The sequence below is a fragment of the Euwallacea similis genome, chromosome 1, assembly GCF_039881205.1.
Source record: "Euwallacea similis isolate ESF13 chromosome 1, ESF131.1, whole genome shotgun sequence".
NCBI lineage: Eukaryota > Metazoa > Arthropoda > Insecta > Coleoptera > Curculionidae > Euwallacea > Euwallacea similis.
In genome coordinates, this window is record NC_089609.1 from 5,027,117 (window position 1) to 5,052,525 (window position 25,409).

General features: G+C 39.0%; 3 protein-coding genes across 5 annotated transcripts; 2 read left to right on the forward strand and 1 right to left on the reverse strand.

The window, feature by feature from the left end:
* Positions 1 to 158: 158 nt before the first annotated feature.
* Positions 159 to 2,946, forward strand: LOC136412683 (hydroxyacyl-coenzyme A dehydrogenase, mitochondrial-like). Its single transcript, XM_066395832.1, has 5 exons — positions 159 to 291; positions 754 to 925; positions 1,106 to 1,295; positions 1,378 to 1,592; positions 1,657 to 2,946. The coding sequence occupies exons 1-5, from the start codon at positions 181 to 183 to the stop codon at positions 1,893 to 1,895; spliced, it is 927 nt and encodes a 308-aa protein (XP_066251929.1). The 5' UTR covers positions 159 to 180; the 3' UTR covers positions 1,896 to 2,946.
* Ipk2 (Inositol phosphate kinase 2) lies at positions 2,917 to 25,295 on the reverse strand. Of its 3 annotated transcripts, none has more exons than XM_066395728.1 (9): positions 25,019 to 25,295; positions 21,156 to 21,250; positions 7,093 to 7,476; positions 6,884 to 7,038; positions 5,441 to 5,584; positions 5,247 to 5,382; positions 3,621 to 3,858; positions 3,200 to 3,479; positions 2,917 to 3,116 (listed from the first exon to the last, which is right to left on the reverse strand). In XM_066395728.1, exons 3-9 carry the CDS (start codon positions 7,397 to 7,399, stop codon positions 2,979 to 2,981), a joined length of 1,398 nt encoding a protein of 465 aa, XP_066251825.1. In that variant the 5' UTR covers positions 7,400 to 7,476; positions 21,156 to 21,250; positions 25,019 to 25,295; the 3' UTR covers positions 2,917 to 2,978. The 3 variants fall into 3 exon arrangements, with proteins under 3 accessions (XP_066251825.1, XP_066251842.1, XP_066251834.1); XM_066395745.1 differs by lacking the exon at positions 25,019 to 25,295 and adding an exon at positions 23,257 to 23,554; XM_066395737.1 differs by lacking the exons at positions 21,156 to 21,250; positions 25,019 to 25,295 and adding an exon at positions 17,147 to 17,294.
* Positions 15,352 to 16,747, forward strand: LOC136410145 (odorant receptor 67c-like). Its single transcript, XM_066392192.1, has 6 exons — positions 15,352 to 15,520; positions 15,577 to 15,851; positions 15,910 to 16,199; positions 16,250 to 16,439; positions 16,489 to 16,644; positions 16,691 to 16,747. The coding sequence occupies exons 1-6, from the start codon at positions 15,352 to 15,354 to the stop codon at positions 16,745 to 16,747; spliced, it is 1,137 nt and encodes a 378-aa protein (XP_066248289.1).
* Positions 25,296 to 25,409: the final 114 nt, after the last annotated feature.

A 25,409-nucleotide genomic window follows, 5' to 3' on the forward strand; every position in this document is an offset into this window, starting at 1 on the left:
ACCTGATTGTACTTTGAACAGGGGTCAAAAGGTTCAACTACTTCAATAAAATCCAATTTACTTGAATTCTCGAAGTGGTAAGTCATTTGTAGCATTTCTGTTTCTAAAATAGTAATGGTTTGATGCAGAACACAAAACAACACATTTTATTTTTTTAGCCAGTATTGTAACTGTGAAAAGATGACTAATTTTGCAGTCTTGAAACGAGCATTTTCCACAACCAGTAGCAGAAACGTGATCAAAAACGTTACAGTCATTGGGGGTGGGCTTATGGGTTCAGGGATAGCTCAGGTAAAAAAACTCTCTTACATGTTAATTAGGGGTAGTGTCAGAAGGGTTACAATTCATGAAATTGTTACCGTGAAATATTGTAGCACATTATATTTGGTTGTTCATTTACGAAGGCTCAAAGTTCATAGGATTAGCCCAAGCAATATATGTGCTCCTTTGTGTTCACACAGAAACTCTAGTGCCCTTTTTTCTCTTCAGGCTAAATTCTATTACTGAGTCCTTGCAAAAGAAAAACCAAACTTACCTCTTTTAAATCACAACACTCAGCAGTTCAGCCATTATTTGTACTATTTCCTCTTAGTCTACCTACATCCCCCTCTTGGTTAAAAACCAACATTCAGATTAAATTTTTAACTGCCCTGCAGCTGTTCTTTCAATTATCTGTTTTATTTTGTGACTATGTATGTTCAATTCCATAACCTATTTGTCACAATCAATTATTCCTGGCATTGCTTGTGATAGGTTGCTGCCCAAAATGGAAATCATGTAACTTTAGTAGAAGTTAATCCAGAACTGTTGAAGAAAGCTGAAGCTAGTATAGGTACAAACCTTAATCGAGTTGCTAAGAAACTGTATAAGGATGATGCTAGTGCTACACAAAAATTTGTGGATGCAGTCAGAAGTAGAATTCAAGGTGAGAAAAGGCTTGTTTCTGTATTATTTCTTGTTGGAAGTTTTCAGAAAATGGGAGGTCTCATTTGGCTATAAAAAATCAATAATATTATGTACTAATAGTATGTACTAAGTGTGAAATTAACAGTAGTTCAATGAAAAATTATGTAACATGTTATTAACACCAAAAAACTTATTACAGGATCCACTGATCCTTCAGGAGCTGTTCAAGATGCTGACTTAGTTGTAGAAGCTATTGTAGAAAATATTGACATAAAACACAAGCTTTTTAAGTCACTAGACAGTGCAGCCCCCCCAAAAACACTGTTTGCATCCAATACCAGCTCTTTATCAATCAGTGAAATTGCTTCAGTTGTGAACAGAAAGGATAGGTAGGTCTTTGAATAAAAATACTATTCATGAATGAGAATCAAATCTTATCAAACACCTATTGAATGGCTTATACTCTTTCAGATTTGGAGGTTTACATTTCTTTAATCCTGTACCGGTAATGAAACTTTTGGAAATAGTCCGAATTCCCGAACAATCCGAAGAGACCTATCAAGCCTTTTTAGAATGGGGAAAATCTATCGGCAAGGCTTGTGTAACATGCAAAGACACTCCCGGATTTATTGTTAACAGACTTTTAGTGCCTTACATGGCTGAAGCTGTTCGACTAATGGAGAGAGGTACATTATTGTAATTTTTGATACAACACTCGATCTACATTTAGATTTTTCCTGTTCTTCTAAGGTGACGCATCACCAAAGGACATCGACACAGCAATGAAATTAGGTGCTGGATATCCCATGGGTCCGATAGAACTTGCGGACTACGTTGGTCTTGACACGACGTTAGCTGTTATCGAGGGATGGTACAAGAAGTATCCTGATAATCCACTATTTAAGCCTTGCAGTTCTACTCAAAAACTGGTACAACAGAAGAAATTAGGAGTCAAAACAGGAGAGGGATATTATAAATATAACAAGTAATAAGGCTGATTATTCAAATAATGATTCGTGTATATTCCATCCTTTATAGTTGATTAATTACTGCTCTAAGAGCAACGGAAATTTTATTCAAATTATTTGCTTTTAATGTTTATTGCAGCATTTGCGAATTGTTTATTTCTCAGGAAAAAAAAATAAAATTTTAAACTTCTTATAAATTTTCGTCACTTTAGAATCTTACAAGCTTCACTCGACTTATCCAATTCCTCTCTCCTATTTATGTAGCTTGAAGTATTACTTAGAAAATAAATCCAAAGGGGTGATGAATATGAAAGGCTTGGCTGCGACAGTAGAGATAATAAAAAGCTGTTCATTCGCCATTTTAGCCAGAAAGGCGATTTTGTTGAACTCTTAAAGGAACCATACCAAAGTGTTGATGATTTGACTGAATACAACAACCAATTTATCACTTTATTTAACACTTATGTCACGTATTTTTGTAAAAAAAAAACGTCACAACCCTCTAACTTACCAAAATGATAAACTGAGGTAAATTAAATTATCCGCCTTTTAGACCTGGTGATGTAACAATTGCATACATTATATTATTTCACTAATAGTGGAATAATATTGTTTCTATTTTATAATTAACTACTTGCTTTGACAACCTCTTTAATCATCTCATGGATTGGTCTGAAATTTGTAGACATTTCAAACCTTTTAATAGCAAATGCAGAGACAATAAAAATGCTTTTCAATAGCTAAAAAGACCCATTTAAGATTTTTCTTTCGGTTAAAACATTAATGAATTACCCCACAAATATGGAGCGTTAAGCGTAAAGTTTAAATTAAATTGGATTCTCTTAGGATTGTATTTACAAAAAACCTAATCTTTCCTGCAGATTTGATAGTTTATGAAGTCATTAATTATGCCATGATTTCGTTAATTAAAAATTTAAAAGCCACTAAATAATTTTGGCACAAATGGTCGTTAAGTAACTTAATTAGGCTTAAAACAAAAATGAGAAATGATAAGCAAATATAAATAATTTAAGTACGTACATATTGTAAAATTAAATATGCATTTATAATCTTTGAGTCTTACACTTTAGTAATATAGGGAAATTATTCCTCAGTCTCAGAAAGGAAATCTTCAAACATTTTTATTAAGTTTTCGACTCCGTCCAGGTAATTCCTATCGACTTCTGTACTGTCAGATAGGTATACGTGAGCGAAATCGATTAATTTTGCTGTGGCCCATACCTGAAAAGCATACATCTCAACAAGATCATACATTAAACAGAATTATATCAAGAGGAGGCGGAGGACAAAGAGGGAATACATACCTCACTTTTACTCTCACTGCACAAGTCGTCCAAAATGTAGCTGTAGCTTTGTTTCTTATTCTGTACATCTTTGTCATAGTTATTCTGGAACGAATGAGTTCGCCTTAAAGTGTGGATCGACTTTTGCCAAGTGTTATTGTTATTCACGGCTTTCGGCCAATCCATGTTGACAATTTTATTGCAGGGATACTTTAGGATTGGCCCATCGGGCGTCAATTGACCACTAAATCCTGTGGGGACTCGCTCGCAGCCGTTGTTTAGTTGAGCCAAGCTTAGTGGTCTTAAAAGGAAAAGTTATTTGATTTTTATGGAAATTATCTTCTTATCTAAATAGTGGCCAATACTTTCATCTATTGGCTCTACTTTAGACGTCAAACCGGACGAATTTACTGAATTAAAAAGAGTTCGTTTTTGTTTTTACCTATATAAACTTCGATGTCTAACTAACGATGGCCTAGGATGTTGCTTCACTGGCTTCTTAACCTCGACATGCTCCTTCAACCTTCGCGCGTCGTAAACCAATAAAATGGAAGTGGCATATAGTTTGAGCCTCCTTTGACTTCGAGCGAAATGTTGGATTTGCCACAAGGACGCTAATAATTGCACTAGTAGTTTTCGGCAGAAGTGGTGAGTGTCGGCATTGAGGAACATTTTTATCGCTGAAAACAAACACTTTTATAAAGAAAAATTGTATGAGGTTAATTAGAATTATAATCAGATTGGTTGGATTTATACACAGGTTAATTGGAAATTGTAAAAAATTCTGAATATGTGGTAACCAATATTAACATTTTTTCCCACAGGCTTAATACCACAGATGTGCTTACTATGTAATATTTGAAATAAGCAGAACAAGTGGTTCTTGAAGGATCTTGTGGGTATTAAGAATATTTCATTATGCTTCACTTCAAAAATTCATCATAACATTAGGTGTGCGTCTGTCTATAATAAATCTTGAATCTTCAAGAAATTTTACACTCAAAACCGAAACTTGTAAGTCGATTGGACTTAAAGCGGGGCCGTACCGAGAGGGGAAACAACTAAAAGCGAGAAGTTTACAAAAAATCCCATTATGTTTGCCTTAGCAAATCAGGTGAGAGAACTGTGAAACTGTGAACTGTGAAAACAGGTGAGAGAACAAGAAGAATGAGGTGTGCCACTGACCTAAATGCATCCTGAATGGCAGAGCCTTTGAATGTGTAAAAATACAATTGTAGGTAAATCAGGACCACCCCGAGAAGGAAATAAAAAAAGGGAGAAAAATTGCAGTGTGTGGAATTTCATCACCTCCATATTTTATCTCTCGGACAGGTGCTGTAGGGAAATAATCCCACTTTAGGTGTTTTCCTCTTCAAAAATAGTTAGGCGAAAATAGATATATAAAAATTGACAAACTTGTTTTTTCTTGGATATTTTCTAAACACAAACTTATTTATCCACTTTAATTTGGGACCATTTTGACACAAACTTGGATATAATAGTAGTGATGTGGAAACAGTGACCAGTTCGTGATTGTCACGTGGCGAAACCAATAATATTTTAATGGAACTGAACAAGACTTGTGTAACTTGTTCACTTACTGGAAATAGTTCCAGTTTAAAATAAAATCTAGGAAACACTCAAATATGAAAAGAGCCACCTTGAATAAATCTGTTGCCTTTGGGCAATAATAATTATTATTACCAGACATATTGTGTGGGACGAACTTCACAACAACGTGAAGGCGATAAAAACCCCATAAATCTGGGCAGACTGCGATACAGGGCGATTTTTTTACAAATTTTTCATAGCAACTACTCAAAACCAGTGAGAGTAATTGCGTTGTAACACTTTAAAAATTCGCTCTGTATAAACAGAAACACGGAATCGGATATTGATGCGGCTATTGTTTTAAAAATACTTTAGATACTTCTAAAAGATGAAAATGAAAAATGTTCATGCAGTTTGCCAACGTTTCGCCTTCCCACTTAAATCATTAATGTCGGTGATTTTATGTGCGCATGAACGAGCAAAAGAATCATAAACAGGAAAAAGTCGTTTAGCTTACCTTCTCTGGCACCGTCTTTATCCAGCTTCTTCCCGTATTCGTTATCATACTTGACTAGTTGATTATTGGCTATTTTATATACTTGGGACCCCGGTATGCAGAAGCCAAGATCCCGTTTGCATTCGTGATACTTGTTCTGTAATAAAAAACTTGGTTATTACACGATTTCAGGTAAACCGACAACGAATTCTTGCCTGTTCAGCAATAATTTTGTTATAAGAAGCATGGGGATCCCACGTCCTCCTTCCGATTTTAATGTCCATAATGCAGGGCTCCTTGAAGTCCTTAGTCAAATCTTCCAAAACCAGGAAATCTATTTCCTTGTCTTTAATTTTTAGCTGCAAATTAAACCACAGCGGCATTAAAACAAAAGTAAACCAGGTGTAGGTCTAGTTAGACAGTGTTTATTTGAATTTCCTTTTTATACGGGCACTTAATTCGATTTCATAATAAATCTATCACTGGCCCGAGATAGTATAGTGTAAACTTTGGAAAGTTTTAGCACGCGTCCTTTCAACAATACAGCCTCTGCTCGACCATAAGACAATGTTTAGGTAAATATTTGCCGAATTGTACATGCAGCAAGGATTGTTTGGCCTTTCTTGTGGAAATAATTATTTATGCGGCACCAATAAATTATGTTTTAAGGAGAACAGAGTGGAGCTCTACTTGCTCAGAAAACAAACAAAAATTTTAATAAGACTGATTTCAAATTTCATCTTTTGTGACGTTATAAATAGCGGGATTTGTCCCGATCGCAGAGATCAAAGACACTAAAAATAGTTGCGAAGATTTCCCCTATATCGCTCATCATACAAGCGATTTTTCTGCGGTATAAATATCGTATCAACGCAAGTGACATGGCAGATGTAATATAAAACACACTCCAAACATTGAAATCACATCGGTATTTATACCTCAAGAATTTTAGTCATACACATTTACAATGAGTCAGAGCAACCGTTACGAATGTATAGGTCATGTATGTTAGGAAAAAGAGGATGTTTGAATGGACAAATCTAAACATCATTTTTGTGTTATCTTGACTCGAACGAGCTTCAAATGGGACAACTAGCATGTTCTTTCATAATGCGACGGAGTCGCATTATAATTTTGCTCAATTATATTTGACTCGTTTTCTCTCCTGCGCGAAGGACTAGAAGATTAGCCCTTCGAGCTTACGAGAAGCGCCAGTTGTTCATTCGCATCTATTCTTCGATACTCATAGAAGAGAACGGACGATAAACTATTAGTATTCTACAGGGCGACAGTATGAACTTATTAATCTCGTAAATTCCCCTTATAATCAACTTAAAAACGGACGCGCGATCGTACCACAAACGGGCTACTTCCCTCTTTGGAAACACGTTGGAATTCTCCAAGGCGATAGTCCGAATGCGGGCCTATTAATCGTGGCAATTGCAGTTCTCAAATGCTTAAAATAATTTAAAAAAATTATTAAAGTGCCTTTTACGGCACTTCGCCAGCATGGTATAATCAATCAGTTCCCCCTATCAAGTCTGGCCGTTCTCGTTAAACTGAAGGGTGCTCACAGGACATTTCCGAAATTTTACTTCAGAGCTGGTTCACGATTTAACCATTATTCACAGCAAGACGGAAGGGTACGTTTTACTCACTTTTTGAACCCCATGGTACTTTGGCACAAGTTGTCGCATTTCAATAAGAGACCGGTCCACTGTCCTGTCTAAATGCTCGTACAATTTAATCTCCCTCTCCGCACACTCTTTTTTCAACAGAGGCTTGAAAGCCAGGCCATCCTTTTTCAACATTCCTGCAATTCGATCGAATAATTACCTCACATCTACAGCAAAAGCACTGAATTTACCAACGCCCCCTGAATCGTTTATGAGATGTCCAGCAACCTGATTCGTGAGCACTTCCATTCCCTGCGGAATGCCGTCCAGAACCTCCTCGCTGTCCTCCTCCTCGGCCACATCAGTGGACTCTAAACCGTTCTGGGCGATGCCCATTTCCTGGAATCCATTGACTAACGCTTTACTAATCCCGTTGGAGTTTTGGGTGGGAACGTTAGACCCTCCGTTGAAGTACAGTTCCTTGCAAGTGGAATGCACGCAGATGTAATTGTTCTCACTCTTTTGGACGGGCATCGACTGAATTTCGAATTTCCCCATTTTACACGAATATTTACAACCCAAACTACGTCAGAAGTCCGTCGTCTTAAGTTGTGATATCAACGAGACTGTCAGATCTGAAATAGGAATAATAAATATCAAAGAAAAAGTTAGTGATTACAGAACGTCATATATCAAAGGATTACCCATAATCGCAGCCTAAATGATTCTATTAAGAAAATGCATTAATATTCCTTTTATTTCTAGTAGATAGCATGAAGTCAACGTATATTGCGTCAGAAGACTACTTGGTAATAACCGAGCTTTCTTTATTATTTGTTTACAAACATAGCAGGTATAGCTATAAGGTAATACTAGTTAATCACTCACGACGCGCGTGAGTTGTATTATCACCTGCATTCCATAAATTTGTTGCTAATCTTTTATTAATCGCCATAATCCCTTTACCCCCTGTCTTTCAAAGCACCAGATATTAAAGTGCGTTCCTCGAAAGCTTAGCAGATTATTTCATAGATAAACGAGTCTTCCGACGATTGTTATTGTTGAATAATTGGGATAAATCCGTTTTTAATTTATTGCTTTACTGCATCGTTGCTAATAGGGACATACTTGATAATATCGAATTACGTTTTTACAGCACCTCGTATAATATTATGATTGGACTTTTCTTGAGGTAGCTATTGCCGCTGAAGTTACGAAATCACATATATTTCATGCATGATAAGTTCAATCACATTTCAACTGGATTACTCGTCGATGGCTAGATAACTTTTATCCCAATCGCCCTCCTCAATCCCCCGATTTAAATGCACTGGACTTTTTCTTTTGGGACTACCTTGAACCTCTAGTTTGCACAACGCCAGTTGAAAACGCTGAGGAATTAAAAAAAACCGAATTGCGGAATCTCATGAAATATCCCGAAAGACGCCTCGAATTTTGCAACGTGTACGTAGACCAATTCGAGGAACAATAGATGCCTGCATTGCAGTTGGTGGAAGGTATTTTGAACGATTCTTATAGCAATAATTTCGTTTACTTAAATAGTTATCATAAAAAACCAAACGGGGATATTCCTCTTTTCTGGCACAAGAGAGAAAATTCGAACAGATGTGATATTCTGAATCTCAGCACTCAGATTTTTTAGCAGAAAAACCTATGCTCATGCAGGATTTATTTTCATTAGATTCATCAACAAAATTCCTGAGCACCCTACTCACATAGTAGGGTTGCGAGAGGGTGCATTCAAAAGTCGATACAAACGATGAGCAGGTTCAGACAAGACTCCCACTTTTGGGACGCTAGTGTTGTTATCAAAGTAGAAGAAACCTCAAGGCCCATAGATATCCCACGCATCCCCAAATTTCACTAACAGACACATCGTTTATTTACACAGGGAGAAAGCATCTACATTCCATGGCAAGCGGTGATTTTTATTAAGTTGAAACAGCATATATTTCGCGAGCTCGATCACCAAACTTGGCACAAAAAAAAGTACTGTAAACAAGGTAAAAAGTATACTGAAAAAGCCATATAAACTCGAGTGGCCACGAAGATGTTTTGGGCTATAACACCAACCATAAATCGTGTGGTGATTTCGATTTTAATTTCGAAATTTGGATTTTTGCTTGCATTTCAACAACGTGCACGAACAATAATCCTCTAGAAGAGGGAGACGTTTCCCTGAATCAAAGCCATATGAATTGCATTGCGTTTCAGCAACTTCATGTAATGTACCCTCATGTCACGCCTATGTTCATTACCACATTTTAGTAATACGCCCGGTATAGCTAGATTTTAGTACCAATTACCCTCAATTCAGGGTCGCCCTGTATAATAAAATTTCCACCTCTTTTCTTTGCAAGCACCAAAGTTTGGGTACAACCATGTTTCGTCAAATTTACATCGCGCTAACGAAAGATCAACCTCGTTTACTCATCCAAGTGTTAGGGTTTAAAGGTATCGGTAGGAAATTGGCCGATAATTGCCGGTTGGCCCTAATAAAAATGTGAGCGTTAGCCCTCGGTTTTGGTACTTGGGAACTTTGCCGGACTCGTAAACTCTCTGTGAGAGGGGATGTTTTTAAGAGAAAGCAAATCCCAGTCGTTGACGACTGCCGAGGACGAGTCAAGACTTCATGGGCACCAAGTCTGAAATTCTCTACAACATGGATTTCTTACTGGGTAAAAATCCCACGCCGGCTGAAAGTACGGGCTCTCAGTGTCGTCTTACCAAGAAGATTTATTTTCCTTGAGCTCACCAAAAATAAATAAATAAATAAATAAATAAATAAAATCTCTATTCGTTGAATTGACGTGTGCCTCGTAACAGAGTTCTTCATTTTTGTAAACCCGATTGAGGTGCATTGTTTACCAGCGAAATGAATGGCTTCGTGAGTCGTTCCTGAGTTCCAAGATTTAATTAGTAATTAAATCGACTTTACCCCGCATGAATTGAAACGTTTAAATTTACACAGACGCACGAGGAAAACATTGACAAATTCTGGGTATTTCCCAGCGTTTCGCAGTAAACTTTTTACGTTCGCCGTAAATCAAAATTGAGGAAAATTTCAGTTGTCAACTGCCAGTCCGAAATAGAATGGCCACAATAAACAACAATTTCGCGATTTAAATAAATTCCAGAAGACCGACTTTAAAACCCATTGGAAAGTTTACTACAGACCGTTTTGAGATTTTATGATTTTCACGTGTTTATTAATGGGCATGCAAACGAAAGTTGCGGGACGCCATTGCCTGATCGTAAGAAGTACCCTGATACGCCAATGCGTTTCGGCGTGTTAACTGATGAGATTTCTAACTTATTTTGTTGAGAAACACGGGCGCAGATGGGAAGCAGTTGTGACGCTTCAAGGGAGCTTTTACGTTCGGAAAAAATTCTCACCGGCAAAACACTCGTGCTACACCAATGAACTTTGCTGGGGACAATCCATTAGCTGTAGAGTTGAAGTTAGATTTATTGTTAACAATATGCGATGTAGCTGAGGCGTCGATAGGCGCCCACCCCGGATTAAAACGAACTAAACTCACTTCGAAATCACTTCGATGCACCTCTCAAGAAAGCGAACTTAAGTTGAAAGCTCACGAGCAGAAAGGCACAGTTTCGCCGCAGAATTCCAATGAGGACAATCTAATAAGGATCATGTACAATTAGTTAACATTGTAGCTTAACATGTACGTTAAGGAGCAGTGGCGTAGATGCGGCTCACTTGAATGTGTACTTCTTCGAGAGATCTTCGAGACGAATTTCGAAAAATTCGCAGAAGCAAAATGCCTCTCCGCCAATGTACTTCGCTGGAGATAATTCCCCGGTTAGGGCGCGTAATCAACTAAATTCGCAACTGAATTAAACCCGATTTTGTGAGCACGCGACACCCTGTGTGTTAACTTGAGGTACCCAAGTATTGGAGTTATTTTATAGCGCCGGTGAAAGGGTAACCCTGAACCCGCGTTCTTGGCGAGTTACCACTGATATCAGCACGCAGGGTTAGAAAGTGAAAGTCAAACCCGTCAGTTTTTGCTCCAAACTTCGGCGTTTATTAACGGGAATTCTAATAAATCTACAGAACTTCACATGTCTAACTCTGCGAAGTGAGTCCGCGTTCGTTGGAGGTAAACGTCGAGAATGGACGAATTGACAGCCGGCCTTCTTAGGTAAAGGCGACTCGCAGGGTTAATCCCTCGGGTAACGCTCGCTCATGAAACCGGGCCTTAGGACCTTCGCCACGAATCGGGCCGCACACCAGGTGGTTTCGTGGCAAGCTGATGCTTTGCAATTTTTTTTTCCTTTTAATCTCGAGGATTGAGCAAACATCAGTGAGAACGACCATCATCTGAGAAACGCGCAAACCACTAAAGTTTAAAGGGCCTGCTAAGCAGAATGTCGATTCATCGGCGTGAACGTGCAGGCTCGAAGATTAAATAAATTGCACGTAATAATGACAACATCATCAAACACTCGATGCAGAGATAAGAGATTTTAATGTAAATGCGTCACCCGTTACAGTGTTTTTAATATTAACGATACATAACGATCGGGGGAACGTGACTAAAAGGGGTCGCCACCACTTCGGCCGCAATGCGAACGCGGCGCCCCGGCTCGCAGCCCCGTTTGGTCGCGTAGTAGGCGCGAGCAAAACCCGGCGTTTACGACATCGTTTACCATGCAATTGATGCTGGAGATATTTTAAGGCGATTCCGAATCGATAAATAACGTATCGAGGACCAAACGGCAGGTGCGAAATATCAATTTTTCCTAACATCAAACACCGTGAAATCACACATTCCCACCCACCGAAACTCGAATTGTTCAGCTCAAACAACGATTTCATTCGCTGCAAGTTCGATAAATCAATATCGCAAACGATTTACATCACCTTACACCGTTTCTACATTACAGCTCTTCTCGCTGAAATCGGCTTCATTTGCTGGTCTGAAGTGACGCAGCTTTCGCGGAAGTGCCAATGAGAATCTAATGTGAGATGTTTTCCCAGTGAACGATTCAATTGCTTAAATCAACAAATATGTTTGATTCGTATGCCCATCGACGTATTTACCGCATTACTTCCCTGCACTAATCGCGAATGAGAGAAACTTACAGCTGTAAATTTGCACACGCCATAACTACCTTGGAGATATTCTTTGTGGTTCATGAGGAAGAGATATAAAACTTTCAGTTAGTTTCGAAACGCCTAATGGCGATTGTTCACTTGAAGGCCGAATTTCTTTGTTAGGTACAGCTGTTGAATAACGATATTAATGCAGGTAAAAGTAGAATTTGTGTCAGCGTTTGGATACCGAACTCCTTCGCTCGTCGCCGAGTTACTCGTGACCAGGCCAATTTCAGTGGTGATCAATAGATGCGTCACAGAGACATGGCAAGTGACGTCCTGGGTCAGGTAGATGGTAAACACTCGATATTCGGGAAAACTCCGTGAAACGGGCCAAAAATATTGATGTAGGATTGAAAACTGCAAAACATTGTTTAAGACGACAGTTTAAAAATAAATAATTCCGAACGCATTAACCCTTCGAGCCGGTAGCTACCGGAGGTCTCTGGTAAACATCCAGAAGCGGGAAATCTGGAATTTTCATAAATCAATCGAAGGTTTTCCCTATTCAGTAATTCCCGTCGAAGAGAGATTCGAATTAAGAGGCGAATGAAATAATGCCAGATTTATAATGAGCGAGTGCTGGGATTTTTCGCGATCGAATTGATTTAGTTCAGTTCCAGTTTCAATCCGAACTTACTACTTGATTAACGAACGTTTGTTCTCGTAAAAAAACTAAAAATATCATGTGGAATTAAGCGATATTAAACGTGAAAGAAATCTGCCAGCGATGTGCTCTAGATTCCTTTGCACACACACACGTATGGGGCGCAACTTGGTGAATATACTTTTTAAGAATATTGAAAAATGGCAAAACAAATTTTTTAATATATGGAAAAATATAAATAATAGTCTTGTAGTTTTAATATTAGCCAGGAAATGGTTCTTTTAAAAAATTTTTCCCCGTAAAATCGGTTAATGACGTGAAAAATATCCAAGATGCCCTTTTCGACAGAAATATGGAGCATTCAGAAACTAACTTTCATTTTTAAAACAGTGGCGTATCATACTTTTCGTTCAAAATGTTCAGGATCACATCAATGGGGACGCCGCTGGTGAAGTTCAAACACTGTTTTTCCCCCTAAAAGACGCGTCGCCGCATCAATTTGACGCCCCCAATTTTCCCAAAAGTATTTAATGTCGGAACGGATTTTTTAGGGAAAAAGTTAAAAATAGAGTCATCATCCTGTATTTCACACAGGACGGGAACACGAATCCGTGTTCGTGTGAATTTTTTTTTGTAAATCATGCCCAGATTCACCCCCTGAATTTTGACATACTAGTAGGGAACGCCCTGTATAGAGCTAAGACATCTGGACTTAAAGCTCTAACTCGCATCAGAAGGTTAAATTATTTATTAATGGTTTTATTCAAATTAGTGATAAGAAACTCAAATCGAAAAATTGTGATGCACAACATTTAACATACACAGGGCGTCGCAGCGGAACACGTGCCGTCAGATTACCCAGAGCTACCGGCAAATTCAAAAATCGTAAGTGATTTGACAGCTTTTCAAATCTAATTACTTCGATCCTGATTTAGAACAACCCCCACTCAAATTTAAACAAATTCCAGGAAGTTCCAGATTTTCATCAATTAATCTTTCCTTTTCAGACAGTATACATAAAATCCCCGAGGGATATTCCGCACGAAGCACAAAAGTGCTTCCCCAGGGAAGGGGCTGATAAGTCGGTCCATTCTCATCTTTTTCCTGAACTCGCTAATGAAAATCACAAATGATGTTGGAATCGAAGGAGAAATTGATAGAAAAAAGGCTTGGGCAAACGGAATAGTTTAAACTAGAAGAGATCTATCCATGACAAAACTATCACGAGCATTAAGCATGTTCGTTCGTAATCACTTTAAAGTGGCGCACTATTTATCATGCTAAAGGCAAGATTGACTCCTTATCATCAGTAGAATCAATGAGACGCGACATCGCTTGCTGTTGAGCCATAACTTACCTACAAATAGTCGGCACAGCCTTATGCATTTGAACTGTTTGAAGGAATAGGAGGCACAAACGCCTACCTGTCCTGAAAAAAATGTACGCTTTCTCTTTGCTATTTTTTGCACCACACTAGAGTTAAACACGTATCACAAAATACTCAAAAACATTACATTAAAGCAATAAAAACCTCGACAAAAATCAACATTTGCCGTAAGACGTTAAAGTAAAAAAAGCTTTGATTACATTTGTCTACTCGCTTTCTTTCCGGAGATAGCAATAGCGTGCGCACCTAAATAATACAGCCTGTATGTGTATTGTTGCGGCGGGAGGCCCCCGCAGATAAAAACACATGAAACAGGGTCTATCGCGAAGATGTCTTGACGTGTGATTAATTACTTCTTTTTATGTACGTCGAATAACGTAACATGTTTCTTCATGTTTGCACGTTTCCAAGAAAATTGTGGAATTTTGTAACTAATAAGATTTTACCTATATACATCAAGACCTTTATTAAGTATCGTTTATTAAAATAAGATATTAAATTGTTTAGTAATAACGTATTAACTGACTATTGGAGAATTATAGTTGTGTTTATTTGTTGAGGTAATAAATAGTGTTTACATTAAAAGTGAGTATACTCTCCGAATCCCAAAATCGCAACAATATTATGGCACTTTTGGAATCGATTGGAAATTCTAAATTATCGAAAATGAAACATGTCAGTTGGCTCGAAAGGTCAAATATTGCTGCGGCGCTCTTCTACTACGCACCGAGTGCTATTTAAAAAAATGGCCGATTTGCTGACGTTAATCAAACTAGACGCTTGCGCAGTTACCCTGCTTAGACCATTTGTAGAGGGATGTCAGCTGTTGTTTAAGCTTCATTTCTGTCAGTATTTTATAACGGCCATTTATCTCCACAGCCCAATTTTCAACCGTTTTTGAAATGTTGGCATTGAAATATAAAGGTTTTGGTGCTTCCATAAGCCATATGTTTCCAACTGTTTAACTCGAAGCGCTGGCTAAAAATGCAAGTAATTTTAATATAACTGTTGGCCCAATGTTGGTGTGTCATCAGTGGATATTTCGTTTAAAGATCAAACAAAAAGCCAAAATGCAGGAGTCCTACGTAGAACGAGACTCTGTGTATAGTTTAACACTATAGGAAGGTCTGTAATGTGTCCATGGATGTTATCTATCGCTACACAACAAGCTGGACTACAGTAAGCTGAGCCTTAAAATTGATTTAAAAAAATTTGAAAAATGTTTGTCTAGCCCTATTTTGATCCACATTTTAGCTCCCATTAAATAATAAATTTACTGATTACTGTTTTCCGATACACGGAGGTCCACAACTACAAATTAAAGTTTCAAAGTTTTTTCTCATCCATGTGTGTTTTCGTCCCAAACCCCAAAGATGAAGCAAGTGAATAACAACTTATTACTCAAAATTGCCCTATTTTTCGTAGGTCTGCGATTCTTCGCCCCTAACAGCCGGACTTCAAAATCGTTCTTTTATCTTTGGATGCTCATATGGGGTGGTAACACCCTTAACATTGGCATTCTCTTTATTACCAACGTGTTAAGTACTACTACCCATAATCCTGCAGTAACTATCACTACAAAAAAAGCCGTTTTTCAGAAAAAAACTACAGTGAAATTCCAGAGAACTTTGCCTACCTCGTAGGTCACTCTGGCACTGCCCTTGGGTGCATCCTCTTTGGCCTTCACAACAAGGAATGGAAGGAATTGTTTGAGTTCTTATTGGGGCCTTACCAACCGTTCGGAAAATCCTCACAGTTTGAAAAGCTCAAGGCACTAGGAAATTTCTTAGGCAAAGTGCTATTAACCTACATTTCTAGTGGCCTTGTCGTTTACACCACTTTCGAAATTCTCGACGAAAATGAGTGCGAAAAGGTGAGTTATTTAATAGTTTTCGGTCAACTGACGAGTTTAACTTTCTTAAATAATATAGAGATACAATGGAGCAAAAATGTGTGGGGTTTTAAACCCCACATGGGTGCCCTCACAAATACACCTCACAGTGTTAGAAAAACGCTTTATCTTGGTCTACCAAATGATGTCCTCGTTCTTCATGGCCTGCATAGTTTTCACCATTTTCCTGACTTACCACGCAAGCCTTTTAATTGCAGATAGAGCTAATGGCCTTTGCACCCTTTTTGATGAAATGTGTCTTATTCCCAACCCAGAAACCCAGTTCCAGGCCTTTACCAATTGGGTAAACTACCACGAGGACACCATTAGGTTAGTTCGATACAGCTATAAAGATTATGCAAGTCTATAGGCCGTTTCAGGTTATGCTCCAGGTTAAATAAGGTTTACAAAAAAACCGTAGGACACATCACTTTGTTGGTGGCCGTAACCCTGGCTTTCCTGGGGTATCAGCTAATGAGGGACAGTAGTCTCAAGTGCTTGGTTTACATCTCTGGATATCTCTTGCTGATTTTTGTGTGCTGCCATTCTGGACAGCTCCTGGAAGACCAGGTGGGGCCAGAGCTTACGTCCCAACTGAGCAATTTTAACCGGGTTTTAGATGATGAAAGTGGGGAGGGCCGTGTATTTGAGCCAATGGTACCACAGCAGCCAGGAAATTAGAGAGTGGATTCCCTTCATTATCCTCAGAAGCCAGCAGAGAATTGCCCTAGATGCCTTGCCCATAGGCAGTGCCAATAATATTCTCCTTCTTACAGTGAGTATCTTGAGGGTTGAGGATCTAAACATAGTGGTGTTTTCAGGTAATTAAAACAACCTACTCTTATCTGACTCTGCTACAGCAAACGATCGAAAGATAAGTTTTGTGTTCCGATCTGGAATCGACAAACAGTTTGTTTGATTACTCCAGAGCTTCTTTTGGAATTTCTAACTAGGACACGTTTTTTCAACCCCCAAAACAAGGAAATTATTAAATACGGCAATAACCGAACACTTTTAGCGATTAACTTAACAATGTTTGCCACTGGAATAGCTATCCGACATGAAACATTAGGAAAACCATATGAGGTTCTCATGGTAGGACCACTTGAAGGTTCTCCACTTAAAACTGAATTATGCAGGATTTAACACGGCACGACTATGCATTAATCGAAAAGGCACTTCAAATCCGTACAGAACCACTTGAAGATAAGAATTGCTCTATGGCGTAAAAGTTCTTTCTAGATCGAAATTCGTCCTTTCAAGCGCCCAAAACTCACCTCTTGAAGCCTCCTGCACTCGTACTCTACACATCAAAGAACTCTCACGGCGTGAGGTTGTCACATGCATACTACACTTTCGAATTCAAGAACGAAGTTTAGACAAAATTTGGTCTTCCAAACAATTCATCACTTCGACTACGAAACAAACTTAAGCAACTAACAAACAAACTGGCCTGTAGCCACGAAAAAACCTTATTATTTGTGTAGTGCACACTCTCACGAACAATGGTGTAAACAGATAAAAATGAATTTATGTGTCGGGCATTCGTACAATACCAATAACTCGAAATCTAGTAAAACAGAAAAAAAGATGTAAACGAATTTGTATATATTTATTTAGACATTAAACCCTGTGAACTACTTATTTTTAGCCCATTGGTACAGTGAAGGTTTGCGACTGTACACACCAAAATATCAATACTTTTGAGCTTTGAGAATGGGAAAATACGAGAGCTATTTTTCCTAAGTTCCGGTGAACTAGCAACAGCACATGAGATCGGCAAAATATGTTTTATTATACATAAAAGATGCTTATGTGTCCAAACTACTTTTCGATATAGTCGCCAGAGACATTCAGACATTTATCGTAGCGGGGATCAAGTTTTTCTATACCCTTTTCATGCCAAACTGCCGAATGCGTACCAAGCCAATCTTACCCACACCGTTTCACCTCCAAATTTGTGTTAAACCGTGGTTTTATTAACCACACTCTCATCCTAGCGAACAACCGAAAATCACTTGGTGCCAAGTAAGGACTGTACGGAGGATGCTCAAAGGCTTCCCATCCGAAATCCTTAAGCAGCTCTTTAGCCTGTACCGCAGGATAGAGACGTGCATTGTCATGAAGTAAAACTACTCCTGATGGCTACATCTCTCTGCTTTTGTTTTTTATGGATCTTTTTAGACGTTTCACAACACGACGCTGCGGTAATTGTGGTGTAAACGAATCTCACATCTGGTAGGAGCTTGGATTGCAGTTGCCACAGTCGAAATGCACTCAGATAAAAGCTGTGACATCCAATAGTTTATTCGCTTGATATGATCTGACATAGAAATGAATGAGCGATGCTAAACGATAACCGCATCTCTATAGCAATTGAGTATCCTTGGTCAACTAAGCGGAACTTGAAAAAAATAGCCATCGCATGTAAAAAAAACTCAAAGTGTGATAGAGCTGGACGAGTGGGCGTCACAAAGCCGCTCGTCATGGGAAACTGTACCATAGAGTTCCTTTTTATACTCACACGGGGCTGGACCGTCACCTGGCAACGACCGATATACTCCCAAAATCGACTTAAAAAACTTTCACTCAAAGCGATGTTTAATCGCTTTTCACCTAGATTAATCTTCCACACCATCGACTATGACTTCTTCACTTTGCACACATTACATTCACATTTGCCGAGCACAACGAGGTGCGTTTTCACTTTCGAACATCTAATTGGAATAAATAGGTCGAATTTATTTGAACGGTTCTTGTTTCACAAAAAGTTTCCAAGATTAAAAGCCCGATGACGTCAAACGGCCAATTTCACAACCAAATTCCCGAAATTGGGACATAAACTGTTGGGTCTACGCAGCTCATTATTTATTGAAATATATTATTGTCCGGTGTGAATTCTTTTGACTGCTGAATTAGTGCGTAAGCAATATTTGATATGCACGATTTGGTGGGCATCGATTGATCGATCGGAAGTCCGTCCAAAGCTGTTTTATAGGTAGGACCCAGAGGGACGTTGGGCGGGAGGAGCGGACGCCGAATCGGCCGGGTTAAGGTTGCCCGATAAATATACCGCAAATCGCCCATTTCCCCTTTTCCGTCAAAGCAAAAATAAATCTAAGGAGCACTTGCAGAACCATTAAATTGCGCTTTATTAACCCTCAACATAATCAAACACAACATATAAATTACCGGGCATTTATTTATACTTTTTTTGCTCTCGGCCTCCTTCTGTCGAGTAAATCCGAATTTACGCGGATAAAAATAGAAAAAATCGTGGGAAAATGTGTAAAAATGTAGGTGAAAACCTGCACCTCCTTTTACCAGTTCCCTTGAAATAGTGCCAGGACGAAAGGTAAATAAAATTTATTTGTGTATTACCCCTTCAATATCGGACTAAAATAAATATGACGGGCCGGCTTCTACCGCGGATGACGGTCGAGGTCGACGTCTGTTAACAGTTCCCTGGAAATCGGTCATAATCTGCCTATCCCGAGGTTAACTCACAGTATTTGTTTTCTATAGGTTGTAACGTAAACGTCCAAGGTACTACACGACTCGTGTTTGTCAATGAAAGCTCACGCAGGAGCTGCACCTGTGCTGAAAAATTCGTTTTTGAGTCACGCTTGCACCCGTGAATGTCCACGATGTCCCGTCTACTTCGCTTACCGCAAAACCTCGGTTTAAGATCAATTCGGTACCGCCATATACTGAGCCGACAAAATCTTAGGGGCGGTTTCACCGTGCGGCGCTAGAGTACCGATTTTTAAATCCCTATCGAACTCTAACGTAATGATTATCCGGGTGGTCCGAAACGCACGTTAAGTCAGATTTCCTTTGTCGGTGAGAAAAATGGTAAAACCTATCGACGAGTCGATAAAGGGCTCCGTAGAGAAACACAAACAGAGGGCAGATTTTGCTGCTGAGTAGCATTTCCAATAACGACGCGTACACTTTCTGGATCATCGTGACTGGCACAAAGATGCCGACCACGCAGAAAGTGCGCACGCCGAGAGGATCAGAAGATCGCAGCGATTCGTCGGACACTTGTCCAGCCGGATATAACTCGACCTCATGTCCGATCTGACGAACGTTGTCTGCACGTTTATTCGATCATTAATTAAGCCAAAGCACTCGATACCAGCAAAAAAACCATCGCCCTAAAGCGTGGTTCGTGGGTTTTGTCGTTTTGCTCGTGTAGCATGCTTTTGCTAGGCAACAGTCATTTCGCCCGTACAATTCGACCTTACAAATACTGTTTATCCGATAAAACGCGAGGTCTTGTTACATTATGTATGATTTTAATCAGATTTTTTTTAAATTCGCTGCGGGTAAGCGGTGGATCTCCTATGTATTTTCATGCTATTAAAGGAGTTTTTAACTCAATATGAGTTTTCACGTCATTGCGTCTAGTTTGGATAGCTGTCAAAAATGTCATTAGCACAATGTCAAAAGTGTCATTATTACAATTGAGAAATGTCTTCTTGAAGCAACGGGTCCCTTGACGGCATGCGCGTTAAAAGTCGAATGAGGTTCAAAGCCCACGGAAAATTAATAAGGAAAAATTGTGTGATGCAAAAATAAAAAAGGCGCGGAATGTGTGCTCTTTTATTGTCAGACATATCGAAGCGAACCAAAAAACGAAGAGTTAGGAAAAATGCTTTTCGAACGTGGTTTAACAGGGAGACGCTTTTTAAACGTTAAAATAATCCGTTGTGAGGTCCAAAATTTAGGGAAAAAATACTGCATGCTTGATTCCTCCAGTATGCAATTATAATGGAGGAGTGGTGTTGGAAATGTAATGCGATTCTCCGTGAATGGGCCTATGATTAAATAAAAAAATCTCTAAAACCGGACAGCGGGCTTAGAAGGGTTATTTAGCATCAAAGTGGAATATTTTTATTGATGCGTTAATCTTGTCCAGAAGTTTATTTTCTTTAATAACGAAACAACTGAGCACCGCTAAAAAAATATAGTTATCGATTATTTAGCTTCTAAAACCCGTTTAATTACTTGCTAATAAATTAATATGAGAACATTAGTATGTATTTGAAAATAAGATCTAAATATATCCGCTTCTTCCACGTTAATTCTAACATTTTCTTGCCCAACTCGCACTGCAGGCAACGTTGCCGGTTAGAGGACCCCAGGGCCTGCGCATTTTCGAAAACAAACATCGTTGCCATTTCCGCAAATTTCAGGATATTTAACGAACCGTGCTAGCTTAGCTTCGTGATATAACACTTCGATCTTTACCCAAAACACCCACATTGCCACAAAACTCACCTTAAATCCTCCTCACTATGGTCCCATTCACCATTTGTCAGCCATCCATTCACAATCCGCAATAAAGATGGTACAACGCGCTGCTGCTGTTATATCTGCAAGCAAAAACGTTATTTTACTTTACCAATATCTTGAGATGCGACATAAAGACACCAGTACTTTTTGTCTCGTTGCATAAATGGAAAATCCTATCTAGAGACTATAAATATCCGCATGATTGTTGTTTAATTCCGAGTTAATTCATAACTATTAGTACCACCACAAATTGCAGTCGAGATTGATAGGTAGATATTGAAAACGTATAATGTTGAATGTACTGAATATAATATATATTTTGTTTAATTTAATGATATAGAAGCGGACTTCGATCAAACGTTATAGTACTAATCACTGTTAGGTAAATATCCGGAAATGTCTGATTAAAATTTTAGTGGAAATACCCAAAAATGAGAGTATATGAGGTGTCAACAAAGGCATTTCGGCAGTTCGAAGATTGTTCACCCAACACAGGGAATGATGGGGATCAAAAGGTGCGCAGCTACGATGCGGAACGCACAAAGAAAAGCCCTGCTGCGGATCACTTGTGCGCAGCGCACCGCAGCTCCCGAAGCAGTGCGACTATTAGCGGGCACTCTCCCCATGGATCACCCTGCTGGAAGAAAGAACGCATTTCAGCGTTCCCTCGCGGGTGACGGAGGCAGACAGGAGAGCACCCAGAACGCCAATCTTTCAAACGAAACGGCGATGGACGAGCTTAGAAGACAAGTGGACTAAGAGATCAATTCCGAACCTGGAAATCTAGACTTCATGCAAACCAGGCCCGAGTTAAGCAATAATTCAAACGCTTAGCGGTCATGGAATTTCCAGGGAGTTCAGGCACCCAACCCACCGTCGAGTCCGGATCAGTCGTTTTGACACCCAAAGAGAAGAACTAAAAGCATTAACATCAGAGTCATGGCTTGAAGGAATGCTCGAAGACAAAATCAAATGGGGCCGATGCACCAGTGCCACATCTGGTCAAAGAAAAAGAGAGGATGGGATGCGGCGATCCTACGAAGAGACAACTCCGACGTTTTCGTCCTCCCAGGGACAGTTTCCCGTCGTCACAGGTTTGGACAGGAATTCCAGAGCTTTTTAGTGGGGTAAGCGCTATGGGGGAATCCCACACTACCCGGTCAACGAACCGGGTGCCTTTTCGAAGGTTTTCCTCGAGAAAAAACAGAAGTTCGAGGATCACTGTTCGATTGTATAATCCCACGATTTAACCGTTAAATATATCTTAAAATACAATGGTAATAGACTTTTTTTTTATTGTTTTTGGTACAGTTCCAAAATATAGTTAAGCGGTTCGCTAAATATTTTGAACATTGTTCTTTGCACAATAAGCAAAAGTGGACACGTGCGGCTTCCTCACGCGTCAGAGCGAGAGTGATTAATTAATCAAATCAATTTCGATTTTTAACAACCGATTGATTCATGGATTTATTGCACTAATGTATAATTTATTCGTTTGCGTCGTCGGAAATGAGTTAGTTTCGAGTGAAATTGAAGAAAAAACATTTGGAGAAGTTTTTCCTCGAAGGCTTCAATTCCTTTTTAATATAATACATATTTTTTTAAGATACCAGAAGTCTAAATTTCCTTTATTCTGAGTAGTCACATGCGTGCGAATAGAAAGCTAAAATCAGGTGAATTTCTAAAAGGTCCAAAGACTAAATTTTAATTTATTCTGAGGAGTCACCGGCATGGCGTTAGAATGCAAAAATCCGAAAAACTCTGAATAGATCAGAAGGCTAAATTTCTTTAATTCTGAGCAGCTACAAACAGTTCCGACTTCATGGGGGGAGGGAGTCAAAATTGGGTGACCACCCAGAGCGGCGATTTTTTCTTCGGGGTAGGGGGCGGCGATTAAAAATTTCACTAGACTTGCCAGGGCCGGCCTCGGCCACAAGCACGGGGTTAGAACGCAAGAACAGGGGAAACCCACGCCCCATTTATTGGAATATTTACAGATTCCTCTTGCCTTAAGTTAATTACTCCTCGCATTGCATCAAAGTTTATTTTAATTGGAACGTTTCAAAATCGAAAATCAAACACTTACCATTGGTATTCACTAAACTTTGCCACCACAAGGCTCAACCTCACAATACCGAGTGAAAGGAAACCCCCCTGGTTATATAGGCCACGTTTGTTTTGGGTTTTGAATTTAAAATTCCTACGAAGGCACCCGAATGATCTTAACGTTTCGTAAAACAGTTCTAAGATTAAAGAACTGACGTCAAGCAGTCTGCTAATACACCAGCCGTGCCCACATTATCCCACTTCTCTTGAAAATTTATGTGTATCCCGGATCAATGAGAGAAACAAAGTAAAACTAATTGACTAAACATATTATTCAGGTTCCTAAAGACGGGTGAGTCACAGCTGAGAAAGGCCTGTTGGGATTTGATTTTTCGGAAACCCAGACAAAAATAAGGTGAATAAGCATTGTTGGATGGTGGGAGAGGTTTGATGGGTTTTTGGAAGAAAGATACCTGGGAAAACACCTACCTAGCAGGTAATCATCAGTCTTCAAGAAAGAACATTTATCAGATCATCACGAAAGAACACTTTTAAGCGCTCTACACTGTTTGAAGTGGCAAATTAACGATTTAGCAGAATCGTTGATTTGGCACTTCGAACGCTCAATGGGAAAATGGTGCACCCTTAGGGCCAACTCTATAACTCTATATCTACAAAAAATCTTAAAGAAAATTTTCACAAAAACCATAAATTCCGATTGCACAAAAAGAGTCGTTGATGTGCGACATGTGGCTCGGCGAAAGACGCATTTTTTCAATATTTTTTTCCAAGCAGGCACTCACGTGAGCTGAATATTTATTTTTCTTTTAGCGCTTTTTTAGGCCACAATATGTGCAATAACAATAATACGGTTTCCGCTGATTCGATTCTCAAAATTCGAGGATTAGGTCTTTTTTGGCACAAAAGTGAACTTGCAGGAATATTTGATGATTTGCGTCGATCAAGATTCTAACAGGACCGCACGTGTCAGAAGAAAATTCCATACTCCTTGCTGGGGCAACATTTCAACTTATTCTTTGTGCATTATTTGGCGAGTTCTTCCAGTTTAACTTTGTTTTTAGGGGGCGTTTTTGGTAGTAAATATCAACGAACGAGAGTTAAATGTTCAAATGGCTGTTTTACATTGCAAGATGTCACTTCAAAATCTAAACTAAGCTGATTGGGGATTTTTTTAATAAATGTAAGCATTATTTGAGACAGGGAATTTGCAATACTCCATGTGGGTGAACTACAAATGTTCAAAAGAGTCCTAAAGATGAACAGCCTGATGATGCTCCAAATTAAGCTTTATACTCAAATCTCTGCCTGAATTAATTACATAAATTACAATTTTTTTACTCAGTGGATTCTGCTTCTAACATTGGTTGAAACAGCCATCAAAGAATATATTGCTAAGGACAAATTTTTCCACCCAAGTTTTTGTTTTAGTGTAGGTTCTTCCATGTGCTCGAAAGGACCATAAACCTTGTACATAATTTAACTTGAATATCAGCTTTTAAGGTATGTTTGGTGTAAAAGAATTGGATGTTACAGAATAGTGCCCCAATTGAAGTAATAATGGGTGCTCAATGTAATAAATTCAACGTTCCATGTAGTGTCATTGGTTCACTTTGAAGTCCACTTTTTTTTCCTTACTTTACAATATTTTACCTTCTGCAACTAAGAACTAGGTTTAAGCCATGCCAAGTGTTTAGGAAAAATAAAAATGTGCCATCCAGACCTTGACACTGACCAAGCATGCACATTATAAATAAATGAAAAACCCAACATACTGCACTTACCAAAAGGCGAGTGACCCCAAAATAGAGTTGAAAGAACGGCCTTCCTTCTACTGAACTTCGAAACAGAAAAACGCTCTCCTGAATGCTATTTCAAGAACTGGCGATGATGAACCTGTGATAGATTTGTTCATTTTCTATCCGGAATCAGATTTTAAGTTACGTGCCTCAGGAGAAGACTATAAATCAAAAATTTTGTATTCCGCGAACCTGCAGCTTACAGTTCTGCCTCGAGCAGTAACTGAAGCGAATATGAAAATTATGAAATATGAGGACTGGAATCTGAAATATTTCTGAAAAAGGCGAAATGTCAGTGTCAGCTGTCAAAATTTTTAAACGGCAAATTAATATGGACTATGGAATGCAGAAGTAGGAATCCGCTTAGGTGCTTTCA

Coding starts and splice junctions, on each gene's coding strand:
- LOC136412683 (XM_066395832.1), top strand. CDS start 181: ATGACTAATTTTGCAGTCTTGAAACGAGCATTTTCCACAACCAGTAGC. Junction 292..753: donor TGGGTTCAGGGATAGCTCAG/GTAAAAAAACTC, acceptor TGCTTGTGATAG/GTTGCTGCCCAAAATGGAAA. Junction 1,593..1,656: donor TGTTCGACTAATGGAGAGAG/GTACATTATTGT, acceptor TGTTCTTCTAAG/GTGACGCATCACCAAAGGAC.
- LOC136410145 (XM_066392192.1), top strand. CDS start 15,352: ATGAAGCAAGTGAATAACAACTTATTACTCAAAATTGCCCTATTTTTC. Junction 16,200..16,249: donor TACCACGAGGACACCATTAG/GTTAGTTCGATA, acceptor AGGCCGTTTCAG/GTTATGCTCCAGGTTAAATA. Junction 16,645..16,690: donor ATAATATTCTCCTTCTTACA/GTGAGTATCTTG, acceptor TGGTGTTTTCAG/GTAATTAAAACAACCTACTC.
- Ipk2 (XM_066395728.1), bottom strand. CDS start 7,399: ATGGGGAAATTCGAAATTCAGTCGATGCCCGTCCAAAAGAGTGAGAAC. Junction 7,039..7,092: donor AAACGATTCAGGGGGCGTTG/GTAAATTCAGTG, acceptor ATCGAATTGCAG/GAATGTTGAAAAAGGATGGC. Junction 5,383..5,440: donor ACAAAATTATTGCTGAACAG/GCAAGAATTCGT, acceptor TTTTTATTACAG/AACAAGTATCACGAATGCAA.